The sequence below is a fragment of the Tachypleus tridentatus genome, chromosome 1 (assembly GCF_004210375.1).
Source record: "Tachypleus tridentatus isolate NWPU-2018 chromosome 1, ASM421037v1, whole genome shotgun sequence".
NCBI classification, from domain to species: domain Eukaryota; kingdom Metazoa; phylum Arthropoda; class Merostomata; order Xiphosura; family Limulidae; genus Tachypleus; species Tachypleus tridentatus.
In genome coordinates, this window is record NC_134825.1 from 137,260,267 (window position 1) to 137,284,069 (window position 23,803).

The window sequence follows — 23,803 nt, forward strand, 5'->3', positions numbered from 1 at the left end:
GATAGAAAAATTATCGTTGCCAATATCAAAGATGTTGTATTCCAGAGTTTGCTATTTATGTTGAAATGTATACTTCCATTTGCTTCAACTCTTAAGATCTGTGTTTAAAAAGAGTTTGTTGTAAATTGAAGTAAAATTTTCCCCAAATAGAAGAAATTACGACCAAGTAGGAGAGTTGGCCATAATGAAAATTGTTGACCAAGAGATTTATAAGGTATAAAAGCTGAAAACTGGAATTTTGCTACTTTTGCAAAAACTCATGACTTATATCTTAGCACTGTAGCATTGGCTCGGGAAAAAAAAAATCATTGATATCTAGTGAACCAAAATGGTTGTTCATGCTCTTTTCCTGAAGATTGACTTCAATGAAAAGAAAACATGGCTGATTGAGGATCATTATTGTAATGTTACATCTGGCAAAGGCTGGAGTAAGAGAGACTGGAAGTGTCCATTGATATCTTCTGACAATAGCCATCTCACCTGTTGGAGAAATGGCAGGTACCAGATTGCAAAATGAATGAACCATTGGCTGGTGGTAACCATCTTTGAGCCAATAAATACACTGCTGCAACAGCCCTGGATAATAAAGGAGCCAGAAGCTGATCAAAGCAGATGGATTAACTGTCAAATGCATCTTGTTGTTCTGCCATCCTATATCATGGACCTAATACTTATCAGAATGTCGAGGTTCCTGAGGGTCCCTAAAATTGTGTGTCTAAGATATATAGAACCTCGTAAGACAGTAAAGTGAGAGCCAGGAAATTCTGCAGAAGAAGATGTGGTCTCAAACATGTTTCCACGTAAGCGAAGTGAAGAAAATCAGTCCAGCAGTATTTAAAGTTACAGTGTAAGATTTCTACTATTTAGTAAATCATTTCAGGCAAGTAACTGCTTGGAATGGCTAGACACTGAAAGAGGCTGTACAGTGTCTGGCTCCACAATTAACTCGCCTAGCCCTTGAATCCATCAAAAAATTGAATATCACACAACTGTTAGGCAATCATTACTGAGTTTCACTTGAGAATTGATCTCGTGTAAAAACAGAATATCTCCATAATTGAGTTCAAGTGCAGGTCAGTGTGTACCATGGAAACCTTGACAACTTACAAATATTAGATGCGTCATTTGTATGTTAATATTACCATGAAAAAGTTTCAGTAGGATTTAAAAATATCATCATTGGCAAATATATGGAAGAATTATCCAGTAAAACGAAGTTGCATCACTTAGTTGTGAAAGGTCTTCTCATACTTGCTAAAGCAGTATCTCTCATGATGAGACACGAAACTGTAATTTGGAAATAATCACAAGAAAGGAAGGATTGTGTAGCATCCACTAAAGTGACTTCACCTCAGGCAGACCATACAACCCAGGTATAAACATTGTACCACATCAAAGCATAGCCGAAGATCAGTCAGTCATCCTGCTACTACAATGCAATCACACTGGTATCCAGTGAAAGACCAAAGCTATTATGGTTTTCACCTCGTTTATATACCGCAATCCTGGAAAGAAGTAGCGAATAATATGTAACATAGGGTCATTTTCGAGTCAACTATCCATACATAATTTCTAATTAATTGTACAACGTATGCAGCAAGACAAAAGCAGATAGTTAATACAGCTGCTTAAGCTTTAGAAAACTAGGAGACCCCAGATTAGTCCTGGTTACCAACTCGGTTGGTTGTTTGGTTGTTTGGTGTTTTATGGCACAAAACAACTAGGCTATCTGCGCCAAACATCCGGTAAAAAGTTAAAAGTAAATTTAGTAAAATTCATAAAAGGAAATTAAGGTAAAACAAAACAAAGTTTAATTTTTGAATTAAAACCATATATAGCATTAAAACCAATGTTTACATCTAGTCTAATGTGGTAAGAGAAAACTACAGTAATACAAGTTGTAAATGACTTTCCATAGCATAACTCTAATTATCATAACTCGCCAGGAAGACTGACAGGTAAGTTCAAAAACCACCTTCAGTCACCTGAAGTTGACCTTTCTAGTCCTGGTTCCGAGTTATTTGACGTTATGGTCATTTTCAGAAAGTAAAATTAAAGTTTTAAAAGATTAACAGATAAATTTTAATTATAACTTGCGAGGATGACTAATGGGTAGTTCAAACAGCAGCTTCAATCATATGAAGTTGGCCTTTCTAGTCCTGGTTTCAAGTTAGTTGACATTACAGCCATTTTCTAACTACAAATCAAATGATATGTACTTTGATTCTTAAAAGGGAATCACATTAAAAAAGATATAATGCATACATTTAAAAACTTAAATAGCATTAAAAAGATTAATGGCCTTCAAAAAACTAAAAACATTTCTAAGGTGGACAGTGTCACCTTCGCCAATAACAGTCTAACATTACGGACAAAAACTGGGACAGAACATGTTTAAAATGGTGCTGTCATTGAGAGTCATAACGACGGCAAGACAGTAAAATGTGGCTTATTGTAACCTGAGTGCTACACAGACAACACATTGGAACATCAGTCCCAGATAAAAGAAAACGATGAGTTAAAAACTGTGACCAATGCGTAGTCTATTTAGAACATTTTCTTTTCTTCTATCCTTACGGAAGAAAGACGGCCAAAGTCTAATAGAGGGTTTTATTTGAAAAGTTTCTTTTCACGTTGCTCATTCCAAGTCGACTGTCAACTTGCACGGAGCCGAGCTTTGAATACAGGACCATAGTCCATGTATGGAACAGGCACAGTAGTCATAATGCCAGAGCAGATAGACTTAGCTGCGGTGTCGGCGAGCTCGTTCCTCCGAATACCAAAGTAGTTCGGTATCCAGACAAATTGGATAGAAGTAGATGTTAAAAAGAAATGGGCCAGTCTGTTTTGAATATCGGCGAAAACAGGATGTGAATTAACGTGAAGCGATTCCAGGGCCAGTAGAGAACTAAGTGAGTCAGTAAAAATAGTGCAATTTGAGTACTGCTAAGCTTCTGGGTGATTCAGGGCAAGAGAAATGGCGTGCAGTTCAGCAGTGAGCATAGATGCTGTAGAGGGAATTCTGCAAGCAACCACCAAACGACAACAAACCATGGTAGAACCCACACAGTCACCTGATTTTGAACCATCTGTATAAGTAGGAATTGAGAGATGGTTTGAAAGATGTTCAGCAAATAACAGATAGTATTTCCAATCGGGAGCGTCTGCTTTTCTCAAATGACTTAAAGATATGTCACATTTGGGGACTGCAAGAAGCCATGATGGGATAGGCTGACAAGTGGATATATCATTGTTATCCAAAAACAGACCCAATTCATTCTACTGTGTCTCAATACTGAGGCCAAAAGGAGCAATGGTAGACCGTCTGTTCTGAAAAAGTATGGCTCACTTAGAAAGAAGAAGACAACACCAGTTGGAATTATTTGGTAAGGAACGAAATTTTGAAGCAGAAAGTAAAGACAGTTGCAAAAGACGGAGGTTCATGAGACTCTATGTATAAGATCTGGACTGAGGAAGTGCAGAAAGCCCTAGTGCAGAGTCAAAGTCCTTGATGTTGAATAGGGTCCAGCATCTTCGATGCTGAGGTCCTGGCAGAGTCACAGACCAATGATCCATATTAGAGTTTCGATCGAATATGAGCATGATATATCTTTAGCATATAACATCGATCTGCTCCCCAAATGGTGGAAGAGAGGACATGGAGGGTGTTCAGTGCTCTTCCAAGAGAAGCAGGAGATAGAAGGTGCAGGATTTCATAGTGTACCTGATCAAGTTCAATCGATGTACTGCAAGACCAACGAAAGCCAGTTTGAGTTCCACCAGTGTAAAGGGATGATTATAGTCATAGAGACAATCAGCTAGAAAGAAAAGAGGTGATCGCTCTGCCCGCGTCTTGACAGCTGATAAGGTGGAGGAAGAAGCAGAAGTGATAGATTATCGGCGATGCTCCTGGTTGCTACTTCGTTACCATCACAGAGCAAGATCGAGAGGGGGACACAATTATATTGCCCACTGACCTTTCGAATCTTGTCCCGTATGACTTTGGAACTGGTGGTAGAAGATATGCCGGTTGTTAACTTAATCCAAGATTCCTTCTGGGTTTGACGTCTTACCCACCGCACATGTTCATGGGCCTGCTGGAAAGCAATGCGGTGTGAAAATGTAGGATACCTACGAAAAGTATCCCAGGTCCATTTTTGAGCTTACCGTGCCATGTGGCAGGCAGGAATCAGCCACGAACGAGAATATCGTGGAAAACGAATCAAGGTTTTAGGAATACATTAAGCAGCTGCTTGTATAATACAGTCAGTTATTGCTGGCACATAGTCGTCTACTGATAGCTTACAGACGATGGCAGAGTCAAGTTCTGCAAGAGCAGTCAAAGAGGGCTAATTTGCTCGATCCAGATTCCACCAGAGCACGCGAGTCGGGTGGCATCGACTACGGCCAATCTCTCTCAAAATTATAAGAAAATGATCACTATCAACCCTCCAAGAAAAATGGGAGAATTGGGAATGGGAGCAAGTTGAGAGATTAATAGCAGTAAAGGACTGATTAGGTGCATTAAAATAAGTCGAAGAACCAGTAATGAAAAGAGAAAGGTTGTGATCAGAGATCATATGTTCTACAGAGCAATTCCTCCTATCAATATCAGCACTTTCCCAGAGGGGATGATGCCCATTAAAGTCTCCCAGGATGAAAAATGAAGACGGCACCTGTTAATGAGAGCATCAAGGACTGATTGATCACATGTCTCTCTAAGTGACAGGTAAAGAAAACAAACAGTAATGGTATGAACCAAGGAAACGCGGATGACTACGGCCTCCAAGGGTGTGTGTAGTGGCAAAGACCAGGTAAGTACATGCTAATCAACCAATAGTTTCATCCTTCCATGCACTCGTTCATCACACAGCCGGTCATTTCTGTACAAAGAAAACTGCTGAAAGATGGTTGTATCGGCAGGTTTCAGAAATGTTTCCTGTAAAGAATGAATACAATATGGAAGGAAGCAATCAGTGTTTTAATGTCATTCAGATTAGAACGTAAACCTCAACATTTCTATTGCATCAGGCTGGCCATTTTTGTTTATGTGTACGCGAATTGGGTGGAGAACCCTTGTGCTTACGGCCACGTCGATTGGGCAGGTTTTTGCTGTTGGAAGAGGATTACAGCGACTGAGGATGTGACGAATGATCGTTTTGCACCTAGGGGTGGGAGAAGAAGATGTATATGAGGAAATGCCTGTACCTAGAACCAAAAGTAGTGGATCTTGGGATTTGTTGGAATGTACATAAGGAACAGAGATGGATGTTCAAGTTGATTCATCAACTTTTTAACCATGGAGGTCAAAAGACTTTTCATTTGTTTTGAGAACGATTCCTTTGGAGGCATAAAAAATCCATCTGAACTCCAACTGTAGTAGTGGAATGAAGTGCAGCAGCGTACGTTTAAGATAAAGTGGTGAACAGCAACTTTTGAACCTCAGAATAACTAATGTTATGGATCGTTTTCAAACACTGCACCTCTTTTTCTTCCAACCATTTAGGGCAAGAACAAAAGTAGGACGGATGAGAAGCATTGCAACTTACGCAATGAGGGTCTGTTTCACACCCATAGGCACCACGGTCTTTGCTACCACAACGAGCACACATTAAGGAACCACGATATGACGTCTTTGAGTAACTGAACTGCTGACACTGGAAACATCGGAGAGGGTTTGGAATGTATGGCCTTACTCTGCAATTAAGATAACCTGCCTTGATGGTGGCTGGTGTGGTGATGTAAAAGTCAGAATGAGAACATTGGTTGGCATCGTAATTTCATCTTTGGGAGTAGAGATACGCCTCACTGCAGAAACTCCTTGGGTGCAGAAACCAGTGAGAATCTCTGACTCGGGGACGTTCTTCAAATCCCTCACAACAATAACTTCTCGTGATGAATTCAAAGTAGAATGAGACGTAACCTCAATAGGTGTATCCCCAATCGCCTTTGAATGCAAGAGGAGTTCATTGTGTTGAGATGTGGATGTCACCAGATCGAAGCTTCTTTACTGACTTTGGAGAGCCAGCACGTCCCTCTAGTTCCTTCTGAATGCAAAAGTGAGACATCTGCCCTAATGGTTTGTGTAAAAGAGAATGCAATATAAGAAAATGGGGTACAACAGGTGTTACGGGTGTTGAAGATTGCTCCTCAGAATCTTCAAGTCGTGGTTGCTTACCTATGGACTGTCTTTTTCACTATTTTATTTAAGTTTTTGTTTGGAGGATTCATAGCAATAAAGGAATATTTTGTTGAACACTGACCACACTCACTATGGAGCCCTATGAAGGGACACACTGCAATGCCAAACAAGGACACAGCAACAACGCCAGGGTTTTGTGAGCACTATACTCAAACACCAGCATCAGATACAATGTCCACAACACGTGTTGAGAGCATCCAACACTGGTACATGGTTGACCCTAGCCCAAGTGAACTAGCCAATTCACCTAAGGAGGGTCACCCCAAGACCGCCCGTCTGCAAATATTCAAGGCCAAAGTGATGTGTTAGGGTTGGTCCCCTTAACCACCAGAATTCTCTGCTCCCCTTCACGGGTAACTACGCAAGGCAAACACGTGGGTTGATGTTTATATCCCAGAGGAGGTAAACTGAAAAAACAGAACCTTCCCTTGGAGGACCCTCACCACGTACAGGAATCCACACCAAAGGGTACCAATTCGAAAAAGTGTAGTGACCAGCTTGTGCTAAAAATTGTGATGTCAGTCAAGTTCTGTCAAGGTTGGCTAGCTCTTGGAAAGTAGTTATTGGGATACAGGAATGAGACACAAAATTTATGGTTGGTACAGAAGCAGGCAGGACTTTGGTAAATGTTTTAGTATAGCAGACACTTCAAGAAGGTACATGAATTAGTTTACATAATCTAAAATGTAGTTAATGGAGAGATCATCGGCTTGATATATTTGTGTAAATGTTTTCTTACATCAAAGCCATATCGGGCTATCTGCTGTATCTACCAAGGGGAATCGAACTTTCTGAATTTAGCATTGTAAATCTGTAGACTTACTGCTGTCCCTGCAGGGAAGAATATATTTGAGAGATTTCAGTTAGAGAATGAATTTAGCTAATGCTGAATTCAACACGACAATTCTTGAGACAGATAGATCACATATAATATCAGTCAGTATTGCGGTACAACCTTTGAAGAGTGTTTAGTTGTCTCCAGAACTGATTGTGAGGAAGGAGAAAAGTATACACAGATTTTGGCTTTGATTTTAGGTGGGTGAAAAAGGTAGCTTGCATTAATGCCTTTTTCATTATTGAATATGTTAATGTCCGAGTTCATTGGAAGTGGTCCATTGGTTTAATACTTTACAAATGATATCGAGATACTGATAAATCAGTCTAGGCGAAAGCAGAACTAAGTATGTTTTCCGTATAAGAGATGGCATGTACACCTTTAGTACCATTCTGTTCTGCTTGTGTAGTGATCCCACCACTTTAAGAAGCTGATATGCTAGGTTTCTTTGAATGTTTAAGTTGTTTTACAATTTCGCGAAAAACTACACGAGGGCTATCTGCGCTAGCCGTCCCTAATTTAGCAGTGTAAGACTAGAGGGAAGGCAGCTAGTCATCACCACCCACCGCCAAATCTTGGGCTACTCTTTTCCCAATGAATAGTGAGATTTACCGTCACGTTATAACGCCCCCACGGCTGAAAGGGCGAGCATGTTTGGTGCGACCGGGATTCGAACCAGCAACCTTCGGATTACGAGTCGAACGCCTTAACACACTTGGCTATGCCAGGCCATTAGGATGAGGATTTTTATGCAGTAGGTGTCTGTGACTTGTTGGTGACAAATTGGAACAATAAATGGACAACACACAATTTACTTCTTTTTTAAATAATGTAAGGAAAGCAAGTAAAACGTATATAGAAAAAACTATAGTTTTATCTAAAACTCTACTTAATTATTTTTTCTTGTCAAAAGTCCAGTCAGAGAGATTCAATTACTTTAGAATCCAATTGGCAAAATGAACTATTTTTCTCTACATTGTTTTTATGTTCAATCTGTGATAGGCTCACTTACGTTATTCCGTGGATTACCACAATTGTATTTCGAGTTTTAAATTATTGTCTCATTTTGGTAAAAACTCACGCTAACTGGTTTAATTACATTAGAACATCCTTTGAAAAGACAATTTTTTTTCTCATTATCTATATTAAATTGTGAAATTCACTTTAAAATATCACATATTATGGCTAATCACAAACACTATGGATAATTTCACACATTTTCTTACTTACTTTCTTTCTGACTGAACACTTTATAACTTACTTTTTATCTTGAATTTTACTGAATTAATATTTTCTCACTAAATGTTTAACTTCTTTATAACTCGCCCATTCCATTTAAACCGCCAATCGCTCAGTCTAAATCTATCTAATCATCTCTCACTTTTCTCTACTTAACTTATGCTCACCGTTACCTGTACACACATGCATATATATATATATATATATATATATATATATACATTAGTTTGTTACAACCAAAAACAAACCGAAACAAAACCAAAAAGCGCTGCACTAATTGAAAAATCCCAGGGTACAAGCTATAATGTGGGATATAAAATGTACCCTAAGTTTTGAAGGAGATTGTGAAAGTAGGACCCTCATTGTGGTGGGAATACACCATCTATTAATTTTAATCTCCATTCATCAGTCTCACATAAAGAAGTAAAATAAAGGAATAGCAACAGAAATGACAGAATTTGAAATTAGGAGAGTGAGATGTGGGTGTTCAAACCCACAATGTCCCACATCTATATCTGCATATAGTTGTGGGAATGTTACTGCTATCCAAAGTAAAAAAGACAAAAATAATTCAAAAATAAAAATAAGAAAAACTAGGTACTACCATTTAGGGGTAAGTTAAATAAATTTACTTCTTCGAGTTTGCATTCTAGCTCCAATTATGGTAGAAGAGCACTATTTAGTAGCCCAGTATATGAATTTTTCTTGTATGAAGGGTCCAATTCAGCTATCTAAATTAGTTAGTGTAACTTCTAATCACCACCTGGTACGATGACTTAACAATACTCAATTAAGGTAATGAGAAAAACACCAAAGACTCAAGTAAGGTGACGTCAACAATATTAGTGAGGCCCGGATAACAATATAGTTGCAAACACGATTTATGAATCGTACAGAGTTACGTCCCAAAACTTTGACATAACTAACACTTTTAAAATAATCAATCTTCCATACTGCTAACATTGAAAGCTAAACAATCATTAGAAATTAATTCACAAAATAAATTAAATACTATCACTTACACTAAAACTTTTTATATATCTAACAATAAGCTCTTATTCAAGAAAAATATTTAATTTTTTTACGCTATATACAAGGATTGGCCTGGCATGGCCAAGCGCGTAAGGCGTGCGACTCGTAATCCGAGGGTCGCGGCTTCGCGCCCGCGTCGCGCCAAACATGCTCGCTCTCCCAGCCGTGGGGGCGTTATAATGTGACGGTCAATCCCACTATTCGTTGGTACAAGAGTAGCCCAAGAGTTGGCGTTGGGTGGTGATGACTAGCTGCCTTCCCTCTAGTCTTACACTGCTAAATTAGGGACGGCTAGGTGCAGTGGGCTAACAACCTACTCACTTAAATACTTGTTGAAGAATCCGCAAGCGATTGCAGCCCTATGTTCTAGATGGAATCTAATGGTGATAACTAAACTAACATTTACAATGATTGTTTGCAGTTCACACACAAATTCTGCACGACATTTGCAAGTTCCTTAATGGTTTTAATGCATAACCCATATTTCTGGAGGTATAAAACACACCTCGTAATCCTCAAACTGTCGATTTTGCACCTCTAAATTATGACTAAGTTTTCTTGTTACGTAAACATTTCTGGAACTTCTGAATGGTATATACGATATCCAAATACTCTTGATGAAGCATGGATTAGTTCTCCTTAATGCTCAACAGCTTTTTATTTACATATATTACAGGAAACAGACTGTCCTCATGTTCTTGTAAGAATACTACCGCAAGTTTAGCATCAGAAACATCAGCCTGAAGAACGAATGGTTTGTTGAAATCTGGCATTCTAAGAATAGGCAAAATTCCAAACATGTTCTTTAACTTCTGGAAAGCTTAATGGTATGATTGTTTCCACTTCATCTCTTTGGGAGGCCTATTTCGTCAGGTTGCTCAATGGTACAGCAAATTCAGAATTGTTTGAAATTAATTTCCTGTAGTATCTTGCTAGTCTCAGAAAAGATCTTACTTGCTGCTCCCATTCGTATAAACAGCTCTCTAAGTTTCTTTCAGATGGTGTTCCCATCATGCAGTGTGTGTCAGAATGTCATTCACATCATGGTTGATGTTGGTGGTATTGTGAAACATGTTCTCATTATGAGGTTAGATGTTGCTGCTTAGTTGACTAACTGAAATGGAGTTCTTTGAAATGGGTAACACCTGTGTGATGCTACAAATGCTGTCTACATTGAGATTTGCCAGTAACATTTAATGAGGTCAATCTCTGAAAAGATCCTGGTCCCATTTAGTTTTTTCTATGGTAGTATCTGGGTTTCCCATAGGTTCAGAATCGAACTTTTTTCAGCTTCCAGAAGTCTATGCAAAAGCAATTTGGTCTACCCCTCTTCTTCATAATTACCACTGATGAATAGTGCATTGAATTTGAAGGATTGAAAATTCCAGCTTCTAACATTGCCTCACCTTCCTCCACCAATGGGTCTTTCATCACATAAAACATATAAGAGAACTTCACTTTGACTGGCTCTCTGGTAGAAGTCTCGATCTTCTGTTGCACAAGCTTTGTCTAATCTGATCTGTCTGTAAAGACATTTGCAGACGGCACCGTAGATCTCGTAGCTGTTTTATTTGCTTGCCAGTCAGTCCTTTACTGATGTTGACACTTTTGTATGTCTTACCTCCACCCAGAGGTCTTAGATCTAGTAGATCTTCATATTTTATGATAAAGTCACTGTTTTCTGGTTTTGCATCCATGACAGCTATATTAGCAACATCGATCTTTATCTTAATAAATGCACCAATTAAATCTCTATCTTTAGGTACCTTTTTAAAGGCTAGCATTATAGATATTGATCTTCCCATTCACTTTATATTCTGTTCTGTTGAGAAGTTCCAATACTTAAATAGGTCCTTTCTATTCCAGAGTAGTTTGTTGTTGTTTAAGGGAGCAGAACTAAGAACAGCTGTCAGACTATCAAATGTCGGTACTTGTCCTTTTTGTCACTGAAGTGCTTCTGACTGGAGAAGACCTGCCAATTTGCTGAGGCCCAACACATACTGGTATGTGTTTCTTACTTCTGACTCTTTGTCTTTTACCCATAGTTCATTCAATACCTGCATCGAATCTTGTACTGTTTGTGAGCTCTTGTGGCAACCGCAAATGCCTTATCAGTCTCTTTTCTATATGGTTCCTTGAAAAGTGTACTGTCTGATATATTACCAATCACCAAGTCATAGAAAGGTGCCTCCATAGATATAGCCTTAAGGTCTCCCGCATAGTAAAAAGTGTCCACTTTTATTTTTGCTATAATAAATGTTTTCATTATCTGGTCATTAAATATTAGATTGGTTCTGTCTGCTGCGCTCAGTGTATTCAAGGACCTTCACTTTCTTATCCCTTACCTAGCCTCTGCCTAGTGGCATATTATGATTTATTGCACTGTTTAATAATGCAAATGACAATTTCTTCTTGTGGTGAATGTAACTAGTTGTCCTCATTCTGTTTCTTATGAAAGTATCATTCATAGTGACTGTCACTCTTTCTTTTGTGTTTGTAAATAGTTCCAGCTGCTTTATGTTAACATTCCTGATGTTTCCTGCTGGTGTTGGACTTTGCACTTCTTTGTAATGAGTCCCATTTAATAAAAAACATTGCATCTCTTCTCGCTCTTATCTAGTAACCTTTTGTCATCCTTGATAGACTCTTGCTACCAGTCAGCCATCACTGGTTTTAAATTTAATTATATATTATTAAACGTGCCAGTTATACTCTCCCCATGGGTTTCCGCATATTATTCTACTAGCTTGATCATCTCATCAACATCTTTTGGTCCTATCTCTCCTTTAGGAACAGTGACATGTCATTGAGCATGTGATTATAAACAGTTTACATATTAGTTGATCTACTAGCAACTCAAAACTATTTTCACATCTGGCTACGTCAGACCATCTGGTAAAGTATCAGTATAAATGTTTTGCAAACTAATGTACAGTTTCTGCAGTGTCAGGTTTGACTTCCATAAACTTCCAACAAATACTTCCTTTTTAAATTCATAGCATTTCAGTAAGATCACTTTTAATGACAATATCCATGGTATCTTCTGATGTCACAACATAACATAATATTCTGGGACAACATAGAATCTAAAACTCTTAAAGCCAGACCTTTATCATTCTTGTACTTTACAAAATTTCTGTTAAACCAGTGGTTCTTAACCTTGTTAGAGGTACTGAACCCCGGAAGTTTCGTGCTTGCATTCACTGAACCATTCGTAATTGGAAATATAAAATACGATTTTTTCAAATTCAAACATAAGTAGATATTTTATTAGTGCACAAAATGAACCATGCATCATGTGTGGTACATCGGCTCTCACTAGCGCACCAAAACCAGAGTTTCGTCCCAGCATGACTGGAGCTCCATCCGAACAAACTTCAGAAACCATATCCCACGAAAGATCGTTGTCTCTGAAGAAGTCATCCACAAGTTTCTTCACGTCGGCTGCCTTAGTTGTTGTTATAAAAGGCTTACAAAATAAAAAAAATCTTCTTTTATCTCGTCGTTCTTTACATAGCGCATAAATACAACAAGCTGGCTTAGATTGGAAACTTCGGTGGTCTCGTCGAGTTGAAGGCTGAATTTTGCTGGGCTTAAAATCAGATCTGCAACTACTTGAGCCAAGATGTTATCGCTCATGTCATCTATTCTGCTGCTGATGGTGTCATTTGAAAGAGGAATTTGGGATAACTTATTTTCAGCAGCTTTTCCCGGCATGATATTTGCCATCTTCAACGCAGCTGATTTTACGAGTGCTTCACCAATGGTGTGGGGTTTTCCCTGCTTTGCGATCAAGTACGCAACTTCGTACGATGCTATGAGGATCGGTTTGTCTATGGGTACAAAGCCGAGAACAGGCAAAGTAGCCTTTTCATCGAACCTAGTTATTAATTATTTGTGTTCAAGCATTAGCGTTGTCAACATCTCCCACTGACATTTCCTGTGTTATACTGGATAAAAACATGGCTTGAATTCAATAAGCGTTGTATTCTTGTATTTCCCATCTCCATGCAGCTTTAGGTAGTGTTCTCTTAGTTTTGCCGGTGCTAGACTAGGATTGCTCAACTTGGCATTGCAAATCATACATTGAGGACGCTGACTCCCATCATGTTCCGTTATACACGTGAATCCATATTGTACGTATTCGTCCGACCACTTTCTGTTTTGGGTCGACATAGTTAGTATGAAGGGATTGAAATATTAGGGAAAAATCACAAATGACACACGATTAATACAGTCACAAGTCGACTGCTATGCGCACGGAGTTCCCTGCATCACAGATATTAAAACCAGGTGATGTGAAGTGATCAGCCGCAGCCAATGATGGCCAAGTGGAGCATGGCGTCACGAATCATATGAGTGGGGTGAACGGAACGGACACACACAAACTTGACATCCGCCGAATTCCTGAGACTGACTCACCGAACCCCTGGGGTTCGATTGAGCCCAGGTTAAGAACCACTGTTTTAAACTCACTTAGATTTGTTGTCTACACAGCATCCCAAGATAGTCCACTCAAAAGGTCACGGCCTGGCATGGCCAGGTGTTTAAGGCACTCGACTCATAATATGAGGGTCGAGGGTTCGAATCCCTGCCCCCAAACATGCTCGCCTTCTCAGCCAGTATTGTAATGTGACGGTAAATCCCACTGTTTTTCAGTAAAAGAGTAGCCCAAGAGTTGGTGGTGGGTGGTGGTGTTTAGTTGTCTTCCCTCTAGTCTTACACTGCTAAACTAGGAATGGCTAGTGCAGATAGCCCTCAAGTAGCTTTGCGCAAAATTCAAAACAAAGCAAACCAAATCTAAGGTCAATCATCCTGTTAGAAATATTAAATTGTCTATTGACTCCTATTCATTAGTTCTGTTATTCTTACTATTAAGTATGAAACAGACGATACATCAACACTATCAATTCCATTTACATTATTAAACACCTTAATTAGATCCTCCTTAACGCTTCTTTTTTTCAAGAAAAGACAATTTGAGAAATTTTAGTCTCTTCGTTCATGACAACCTATTCATCCCAGGCACCATTTTAGTCACACTTTTCTGAATCCTTTCCAACAATTCAATGTTTCTTTCTCAGGTAAGGAACCTAAGGCTGAATACAGTGTTCCAAATGTGGCTTAACCAGTGACAAAGAAATTATAACCTCTTTAAACTTGTGTTCGATATTTCTTTAGATACAACCTAAAATCATCTTTGCTCTACCACTAAGAACAGCACAGTGCTTGGATGGTTTAAGAGACTGATCAACTATTATTCTTTCATTGCACTGTTAAGGTCATTCCTATTCAAAGCATATTTATAATTCAAATTATGGTAAGTCATTATCTTGCATTTATTGTATTTAAAACCCATATGCCATTTTACAGTTAGCAACACATAAGACCTTAATTTCATCTGCAAATTTGAGTATTTTATTGGCCATTTCTTCATCTATGTGAATGATGTAAATCAAAAAGAGTCCTGAAGTAATCCACTTTACTGAACTCTATTTGTAACAACCCTCTGCTTTCTTTTTTCCAGCCACTTTCTATATAATTTACTAACTCATCTCCTACACCTATACAGACAACATATCTCTTTTATGAACTCTAGATACACCAAACCTATACCCTTACTCTCATTGACAAAAGGAGTAACCTTTCAAAGAATCTCAAAAGATCTGTAAAGTAAGATTTTTTCTAAGTGAAATTATGTTGATTATCCAATAAAAATCTAAACATTGATAAATGACTTTGCAAATCATCTTTTATCAGATTTTTCAAAACTTTTTCCATAGCTAAAGTAAGAGTAATGGGACAATTTTCATCACCTCTCTTAAAAAGAGGAGCACCCTTAGCTAATTTCCAATCCTAGGTACCAAAAAATAATAGCAATTGGCTTACTTATCCAATCCTTAATGTTCATCAAAACACTTGGGGAAATATTATCTGACTTAGGATTTTTACTGTAATTTAAACTTCCAGATTTGTTCTTAAAAATCTCAGAATTAATGCAGTCATCGTGTTTGATCTTGTTTCCATCTATTAACTGTTCAATATTTGAATTATTGTTTAAATCTTGGTTAGTAAAAACAAAATTTAATAACCCAGCCATCTCTTAATCATCAAAAATGAGCCTTCCTTTATCAATCCTCAAGGGTCCTAGCTTCATTCTAACATTTTGTTTGTCCTTAATTTATTTTAAGAAATCCTTAGTGTTATTTTTTACATTTTCAACCAATCTTTTCTCATACAACCGTTTTGATGTCCTAATTTGCTGTTTCAACAATTTTCTTGAACTTCTATAAGGTTCTAAATCTCTCGTCATTCAAGTCAAGACAAAGAATATATTTGCATTAACTACTCTATATTACGTATTATAATTTACTTCGGACGATTCTCTGATTTATTATGTTACGTATACAGTGGTACCTCAGTTCTCGAACTTAATTCGGTTCAGAAGACTGTTCGAAAACCGAATCAATTTTTCCCATAAGAAATACTGTAAATTAAATTAATCTGCTACAGGCCTCCAAAAATTACGCATTATGAAGCATTTCAAGTAAAAATATTGCTTATTTATACCTGTATAATAATACTTACATGCATAAAGTCAACCACAAAAACTATAAACACAATAAAAAATAAATGGAAATGTAACTGCACTTTATCTATGCTGAGGAGAGGTGATGGCGTAAGTGAAAGGTGGTGAGAAACGTGGAGAGTAGGAGGGTTATTATTGTTTTGAAGGGTAGTCACCTACCATAAAAACGTCAGGTAACTCTCCTTCTGGGGTTATTTCTCTTTTCTGTCTCTTTGCACTGCTACAACCTGCTTGAGACTCACTGGACCTATTTCTCTCTAAAAACTTGTATAATCAGGTTTGTTTCTGCCTGCATTTTAAATGTTTCTAAAATAAGACATGGCATTGTCATTGAAAAGGTTTATGCTGCGGTTTGCTACAGTTTTCTCAGGGTGAAAATTTTCCATAAAACTTTGTAACTGTCCCATTTTTTGTAAGCACTGTCATTCCTTTTGCAACATCAGCTCCTTTGATGACCTCATTTTTTTCAGTATGGTGCAGACTGTAGACTTCACCATACCAAACTGTGTAGCAAGGTCAGACACGCAAACACCACTCTCATACTTCGCTATGAGATCTTTTTCACCTGTATTGTGGCTCTAACAACTTTTCTTTTTGGTTTGCTGCTTTCATTATCCTTCTTTGACCCCGTGGTGGCTTATTTAATCAGAATATTTAGAAAAACAACAACAAAAAATAAAAATAAAAACGAGAACGTTCACAGCAGATTTTAGCGGGGGTGTGGACTGAGCGACAGGTGCGGGTAAAATGTTTTGGGCAAGCTTGGCGTGGACCGAAAATGGTTGAAGGGTCGTTCGGGTCATCAGTCGGGTTTTCTCGGGGGTTCAAGCCACAACAGCTTGGTTCGGGAACCGAGTTTATGTTCGACAACCGAGACATTTTTTTCTCAAACAATATGTTCGAAAACCGAATTGTTCGAGAAGGGAGTCGTTCGAGAACCGAGGTACCACTGCACTAGGTATTAAGACTTCAAATAGCCAGAAATTTTAATTTTAATTTAGAAGTTAATTAAATGTTAATATATATGAAATTTATAATATTTATAACAAGATTGATACACACAATTTTCTATTTTAAGACAAAAATATTTTAATATACGAACAAAACAACAATACAATTTATGGTAAGGATTATTGCTAATAGTTGTTACAAATTATGGTTTATGTCCAAAATTTTACAAACTTATAAACAATACTCAGCTTTATATCCGATCTAGAACTGAATATTTCATCGACGATCCAGGTTCACGATGAGTAAATCAGTTCTGAGTTGATATTGTTACATTTCGCTTAAGCTAGATAGCTTGGTTCTTGTTTGGCCTTACTCCTTACAAGCTGACTTTTCGTAGCAGAAATATTTAATATCCTCGTAGATGTAATTCACTGAAGTCGAACAGTTCGTAATATTCGAAATGTACAAACGTTCCTGGTCAAATTCTGTAGTTTTCTGATTAGTTGACGTTAATCACAATTATGGCTTTCGAGGTTTATAGCACACTGGCAATAAATGTCCAATAATAATACTGTTCTACTGTCTCTCACTAGCTGCTCTTTATAGAAATCACTGAAGACTATAGAACATTCACCAAAGTTGGCTTGGCAACAATACTGTCAATCACTAGTATTTCATAAACACATTGTACACTCTTGATTCTAACGCTCCAGAATCTTCTACAAATTTGGAGAACAGGCGAGAATTGTGCAATACACAGTCAGTTATATACATTTTATACAAGAAAAAAATATATACACTAAGCACTAACATAAATGTGCAGCAGTAAATTTGTTATAAATATTGAAAAAAGATTTAAAAAAAGATATTCATGATGACGAGAAACCCACTTGAAGAAAAATATATATTCAAAAGAAAGCTAGAATGCATATTAAAACTTTAATTAAAATAAAATATAGAGCTCTCGTTTAACCTGAAGATAACCTAGGAAAGTGAAACGGTGTTGTACACTTTATTTTAATTAAAGACTTAATACCCTTATCAGCCGTCTTCAGAGTACATAGAAGGATATTTTATATTCATATACCCCGAAAAGAATTTTATGATGGCATGTTTCTATGTGCGTTGAGTTAGGAATAGAACTACAAGGTGTTCACCTTGTAACTCTAAAAGTTTAAATGATTACTCAGTCGAACATGATGATATGAACTACATGTGGACCAAAACGAAAAACTGATGAAGTTTAAAGTATCAAATTATTGCATATAATGATACTCAAGAAAAAAACAACTTTACCATTTGTGATTAAGTTTACAAGGAAGTGTGCTTCCAATATGGTTTACTTGAGAGAATAACATCATAATTATTCCACCTCAGTTTGATACCCAACCTTATGGGGTCAATTTTGCTCACTACGTGGCTTCGTTGACGTAAAGAAAACCCGTCTACAAAACGGTCATATTATTACATACGTATATTTTTTCATAAATTTGTAAACTTTCAGTTTTATCCTAGCTGCGCCGTACCTATTTTACTTACTCTTAATGAAATAAATTAAGATATTGAAATGTTAACAATTTTTAATTTTCTTTCTTTTTTTAGCGGGGACTATAAAAACTGGAAAGATGAAAATTTCCAGCCATTGTGCTAATTTTCTCTTTTTATGAGATAGAACGATAATGAAACTATGAAGATTTAAAAAAAATTAAGTTTCAAAAAGTAAATAAAATTATGAGTCGATAAACGAGACACACAATAAATAGTCATTCACTGTTTGAGGTTTTAACGTTGTACTGCTTTAGAAAGAGAGAGTAAACAGCAACTGGATGTGTAGAATTTTCTTAAATGCGTTATATATAAAATAAAAAAGGTTTGAAACAGTCCGTGTAATATAGTTTTGGAATTCCAAATTTTAATTTGTAGTATTAGTTATAAAAATATAATTTAATCTTTTCAGAGTTGTTATATCAACGCACATATTGATAATGTTCAGATTGGGTAAAGCCAATCTATTTACTTTTAGGCATAAGCCTACACAACTTTCACATTCGCAGGTTGATTTTAGAGATTCAGTAACAAAACGGTTCAAAGACAAAACGAATGTGAGTTAATTCTGTGTATGTTATCACGCATATTTCTCTTGTTACTATTATGTTTTGTGTAACTACCAATACATCAGTTGCAGCCATACTCGTACAATAATGATAAATAACATTGTATAATGTTTTTTTTTTTTTAATGATAATGATATCTTGCAAGTTGCATTTACTTTATACAGTCTGAAGAATTAACTTTCAATTCAAAGTTTAAAGTTAAGAGCATATGGCCAAGGCTTGAGTTTGGTTTTTCATGTATTTCAGTAAAAATATAAATAGAATGTTTAACTTATATTCCTGTCTCTCCTCATTTTAAAGGCAGTGAGAAGGAAATGAAATAATCTGTGAGTGTGAACTTTATTAATTTATTCAACCACACACACACACACATAGGGTAGCCACTGGCTGTCATTTATAATTTACTACTTAATTAAGTCAGTTGAACTTTGCTTACCAGTCACTGGTTGCTTATTTTTATGAGCTTTTATATCGATGAATACATGCATAAATTATATATTTTGACACTGCATACAAAGCCTCAGGACTTTGTATGAAAGTGTGGAAATTGCAAACTATGTGGCACACAAAACTTATCTTCATGAGAAAAATATATCAATCTTCATAGTATACTGGAAGTTATAAATTATTTTCACTAGAGATGTAAGAGTCTGCAATTTTGAGAATATCTTATCATCTTTAAAAATCAGCCTAACACTAGCAGCAACTCTCCAGGTTATAGGGATCTTTCCATTATCAACCTACCAAAAATTATAGGCTACCAGATCTGAATTTGGACCTCCATTAAAATGTTATGAGGATGAAAGTTAATTAATTCATTTGTACGTGAACTAGGTGAGCTCTTATATTTCCCACACAATAATCAGGGTTATGAATGTTTGGTAAACCTCTCTTGTATACAACAAAGAGAAAAAACAGTGATATTTCATTACTGGTACCTGTACATTCTTCAAAGATCAATGAAAACCAGTAGTAAGCAGTTAACATATCCACTCTTTAACCATCAAAACCCTTTGGAAAACATATATCCCAGGTACCTTATCATTTATTAAATTTTCACTTTGTTATCAACCAGCTCAGAATTAATGTAGTCATCTTGTTTGATCTTGTTTCCATTTATCAACTGTTCATGATTTAGAATGCTGCTTAAATATTTGTTAATAATGTGAACTGAAGAAAAAGTAAATTTTGATAATTCAACCATCTCATGATCATAAGATACTAGCATTCCTCTATCATTGCTCAAGGGTCTTACTCCCATGCTAACATTTTTTTAATTGTTATGTACGTAAAAACGCTCTAACTGTTAAATTTCACATTTTTCAGCTACCTTTTCTCATACATCCTTTTCCATGTCCTAACTTCATGTTTCACTAAATTTTGTGATATGCCATAATCTTGTAAAACTCCTGTATTACCAGTCATTTTAAATTTCTAAAATATATGGTGCTTTTCTTTAATTTTATTTCTCAAACTAAGTGAGCCAATCTGGTTTTCACTTGCAGCTACCCTTTTCTCTTCATAATGAATACATTTACCTTGAATGTTTTAAAAAATTTATCCTTTAAAAATTGTTCTTGTTTGATCAGTGTTACCAAATAACACAGCTGCTCCATTCACAACAAATAATTATTGTTTTATTCCTTTCAAAATTTGTAACCTAAATATCTTTATTCCTTATCTCCGTATGCAGCAAACACTGAACCTAATAAAGCAGTGATCACTTGCATCTAGATGTTCTCTAATTCATATTCTCTTGATTCTTTTTATATTTGAAGTTGGGTCTGGTAGTTTCAGTTTTCTAACAAACAGCAGGGTAGTCTGCTTCTAACTTCAAGTCAAGAGACTGACTTTCAATCCAAAAAGTCAATGTGTTCAGCAGTATTATGATTAATGTATGGTGTGTATCACCTAGAGGAAATATTAATGAAAACAGGTGGTAAACTCCAGCAAAGAATTTTTGGTTCTCCTTTACAAAGAATAGTCTAGGATATTGTATTCTAAAGATGGCTGGTATTGGTATTAAAACTTTAATTAATGTACAGAACAATGTTTTGACCTTCTTTGTTTACCTTTCAAAAGCATTCGGGCTATAGAGTTTCAATTTTATGTGTACCAGTATAGTTGTGGGTGTAAGGCTGAACTGATCACTTAAAATTTAATCTATGTCATGAAACTGTTAACTAGAACTGGTGACATGAAATTGCCCATACTTAAGCCATATATTTTAAAGTAGTTTTGGCCATTGATTGTAAAGTTAGTTTTGGTGGAAGTGAATTCTGTAGGAAATGCTAATTTGTTGCTGATGGGTGTGTATTAATGGATTGGGGTCTAGGATGTGAAGTTCTAAAGCTATGTTACACACATCGTTAGTTAGGACTTTTCTGAAGAGGAAGATTACATCAAAACTGACCATTAAGACTATGGTTTGTTGATCAAGAAAGAATAGATTTAAAGTTAAAAGTGTCTTTGAAAAAAATACCCACACAATGTATTTACTTAGATTGTTGTTGAATAACTTATAGGCTGACAGTGGGTCTAGAATATTTCGTAGCCACAGCTAAGAGATGTTTAGAGGCCTATTATATTTATTTATGATCATCAACTACTTCACATAGAGCCAGAGGCTTATCCATTAATTGATAGATATGCCTGCACAGTCCATGATTGATGTACAGGTGGAGCAATGGACAGCCTTATTTAAAGTTCCATTTAAATCAAGAAACTAACTTTAACAGCCAAATATTCTCAGAGTCTGTACAGTGTTTTGGGTGTGGTGATGTCACAGACTTCACCTTTATCATACTCAATCGAATGGTTTAGTGGTAGGATGATACCAAGTACCAAGTTCATGCTTACTTTGTTTGCTCATCTCAGTTTGACATACTTGGTTGAACATTTACCTGATAATGTGATGTTGTACAATGAAAATGAATGGATATCTACAGGTTATTTGCAGAAAATGCTAATGTTTGGTCAAGAAGTCTTCCCTCCTGTACACATTATGTGTGGTTCTTCAGTTAGACAAACATTTAACAGTGCCCATGCAAATATGTGAAGTAGTTAAAGTTTGTGCTAGTTGATGTGAACTAACTTGCCCATCAACTGCGAGGAAAGGCTGCCAAATTATAGAGAAGATGCTATATTAAATAGTGAAAGAATCTACAAAAGTGGAATGTGACAAAAGCTTTGGTATGCAACAATAATAGGAACATCTCTTGGCTCTGGCTGGGCAGGATCTAATCATGTGTTTTGGTGAGTTGTTGGTCATTTACTTTATGAGATAAGCAGTTGAGGGGTGTGTATAATGTGATGGTGATCTTAATTTTTGAAGTTTAGATTTACAATGCTTTCACTTCCTCATTTTGTTACAATATATAACTTAATAATTTACACCCAATTTTATCCATTTATAATAATTTAATGGTTGCTTAAAATAGTTGAAATTGTGTTTTTTAGCTCACATTATATTTTCATGATATGAAAATTCTAGAATGTTCCAGAATATTCTATGTAATTCTGGAAGATTTTTGATTATTCTGACATTTTATAACTTATTTCTATGGAATATTCTAGCACATTCTATCTTATTTTGGAGTATTCCAGAGTATATTTCATTATTCATAATGTTCAAGAATGTATTGTATGTAAATGATCTTTGGTGTCTTTTTTGACTTTTGGAATTTTTTATGTCATGTCATAGAACTTGACCTTTTAGTTTTTTCCAAAAACTGTTGGCCTTTTATTTGTCCCAGATATTGTAATTTTTTGTTGATTCCAGCAGTTTTAGGAATATATGGATCAGTTCAGTTTTGAAAATTCAGCTTACCATAATGAAGTAGCAGAATCCACAGAGGAATTTAAGGACAACATCATTGCATTTTCTACAATGTTAAATAATGAAGTTGTAAGAAACAAGAAAGAATTAATTCATTTCTGAACAAGTTTATTGGCATAACTAATTAGATCACACGACAATGCAAATATATTGTGTGTGCCTTACAGTTATGCAGATGTGGCTGAGTTTAAGATTCATAATATAATAAATATAAAGGTAAATCAGACACAAAAAAGCACAGTGCTACAACAGGGGATAACTGAGAAAGATTATAGTCACACTAAACTGCAATAATCGTGAGAATGAAATGTTTCAAAACCTGCTTTGGCGATAAATTAGCTTTAACAACATCAAATAAACATTGCTTTGTTCAGACAGCTTGAATAAATTTTTGAAATTGGAGTTTGATTATGTTGAGATCACTTTGACTTAGAACATAGTGGCAAGTACTATTGCCTTGCATAGGAGGTGCACTTATCAGACAAAGAATATGTTGGAAAGGAATCCAGCCTTCATCTTTACGTGACCTTGCAGGCCATGAGAACAGTTCATTTCTTGACTTCTTCATAAATGACACCAACACATCTAAATGTTCAGGTGATCTATCTTTTATGTTTCCCACATACCATTCATGATTGTATATGCATGCCACATACTCCCCTGGCTGATAATTGTCATTGCTATCATTAGACCATATTTGAGCTGCTGCAGCATCACTTTCACTGTTACTACCAACAGTTACAACTGTGTACACATCATCATCTGATAGCCTTCTCATATAGAATTTGTTGGTAGAGTGAGGAATAAAGTTATGATGTGACCTAATACCTGACACAGTTTTGTATTTTTCAAAGTGCTCAAGTAGATCAAACTTTATACAATTCTGCAGGACTGATTCCTGATTGACAAGAAAGAACTGAATGCCTTGAATGTGGTCCTTTCCCCAATGATACATATCAGAGACACTTAAAATTTGATTATTTATTGGCAATTGAAGGCTTGA

General features: G+C 36.3%; 1 protein-coding gene across 4 annotated transcripts in view; it reads left to right on the forward strand.

Moving 5' to 3' along the window:
• The first annotated feature begins 18,264 nt into the window (after nucleotides 1–18,264).
• The window catches only part of Las (lipoyl synthase, mitochondrial), a 101,941-nt gene continuing 96,402 nt past the window's right edge, over nucleotides 18,265–23,803 (forward strand). For all 4 annotated transcript variants that reach the window (XR_013013702.1, XM_076454275.1, XM_076454261.1 and 1 more), the window contains exon 1: nucleotides 18,265–18,950. Coding sequence is in view for 3 of the 4 variants with exons in the window: in XM_076454275.1 (XP_076310390.1) it covers nucleotides 18,834–18,950 (117 nt within the window). In the remaining variant the exon portion in view is untranslated. The remainder of the gene's footprint in view (nucleotides 18,951–23,803) is intronic.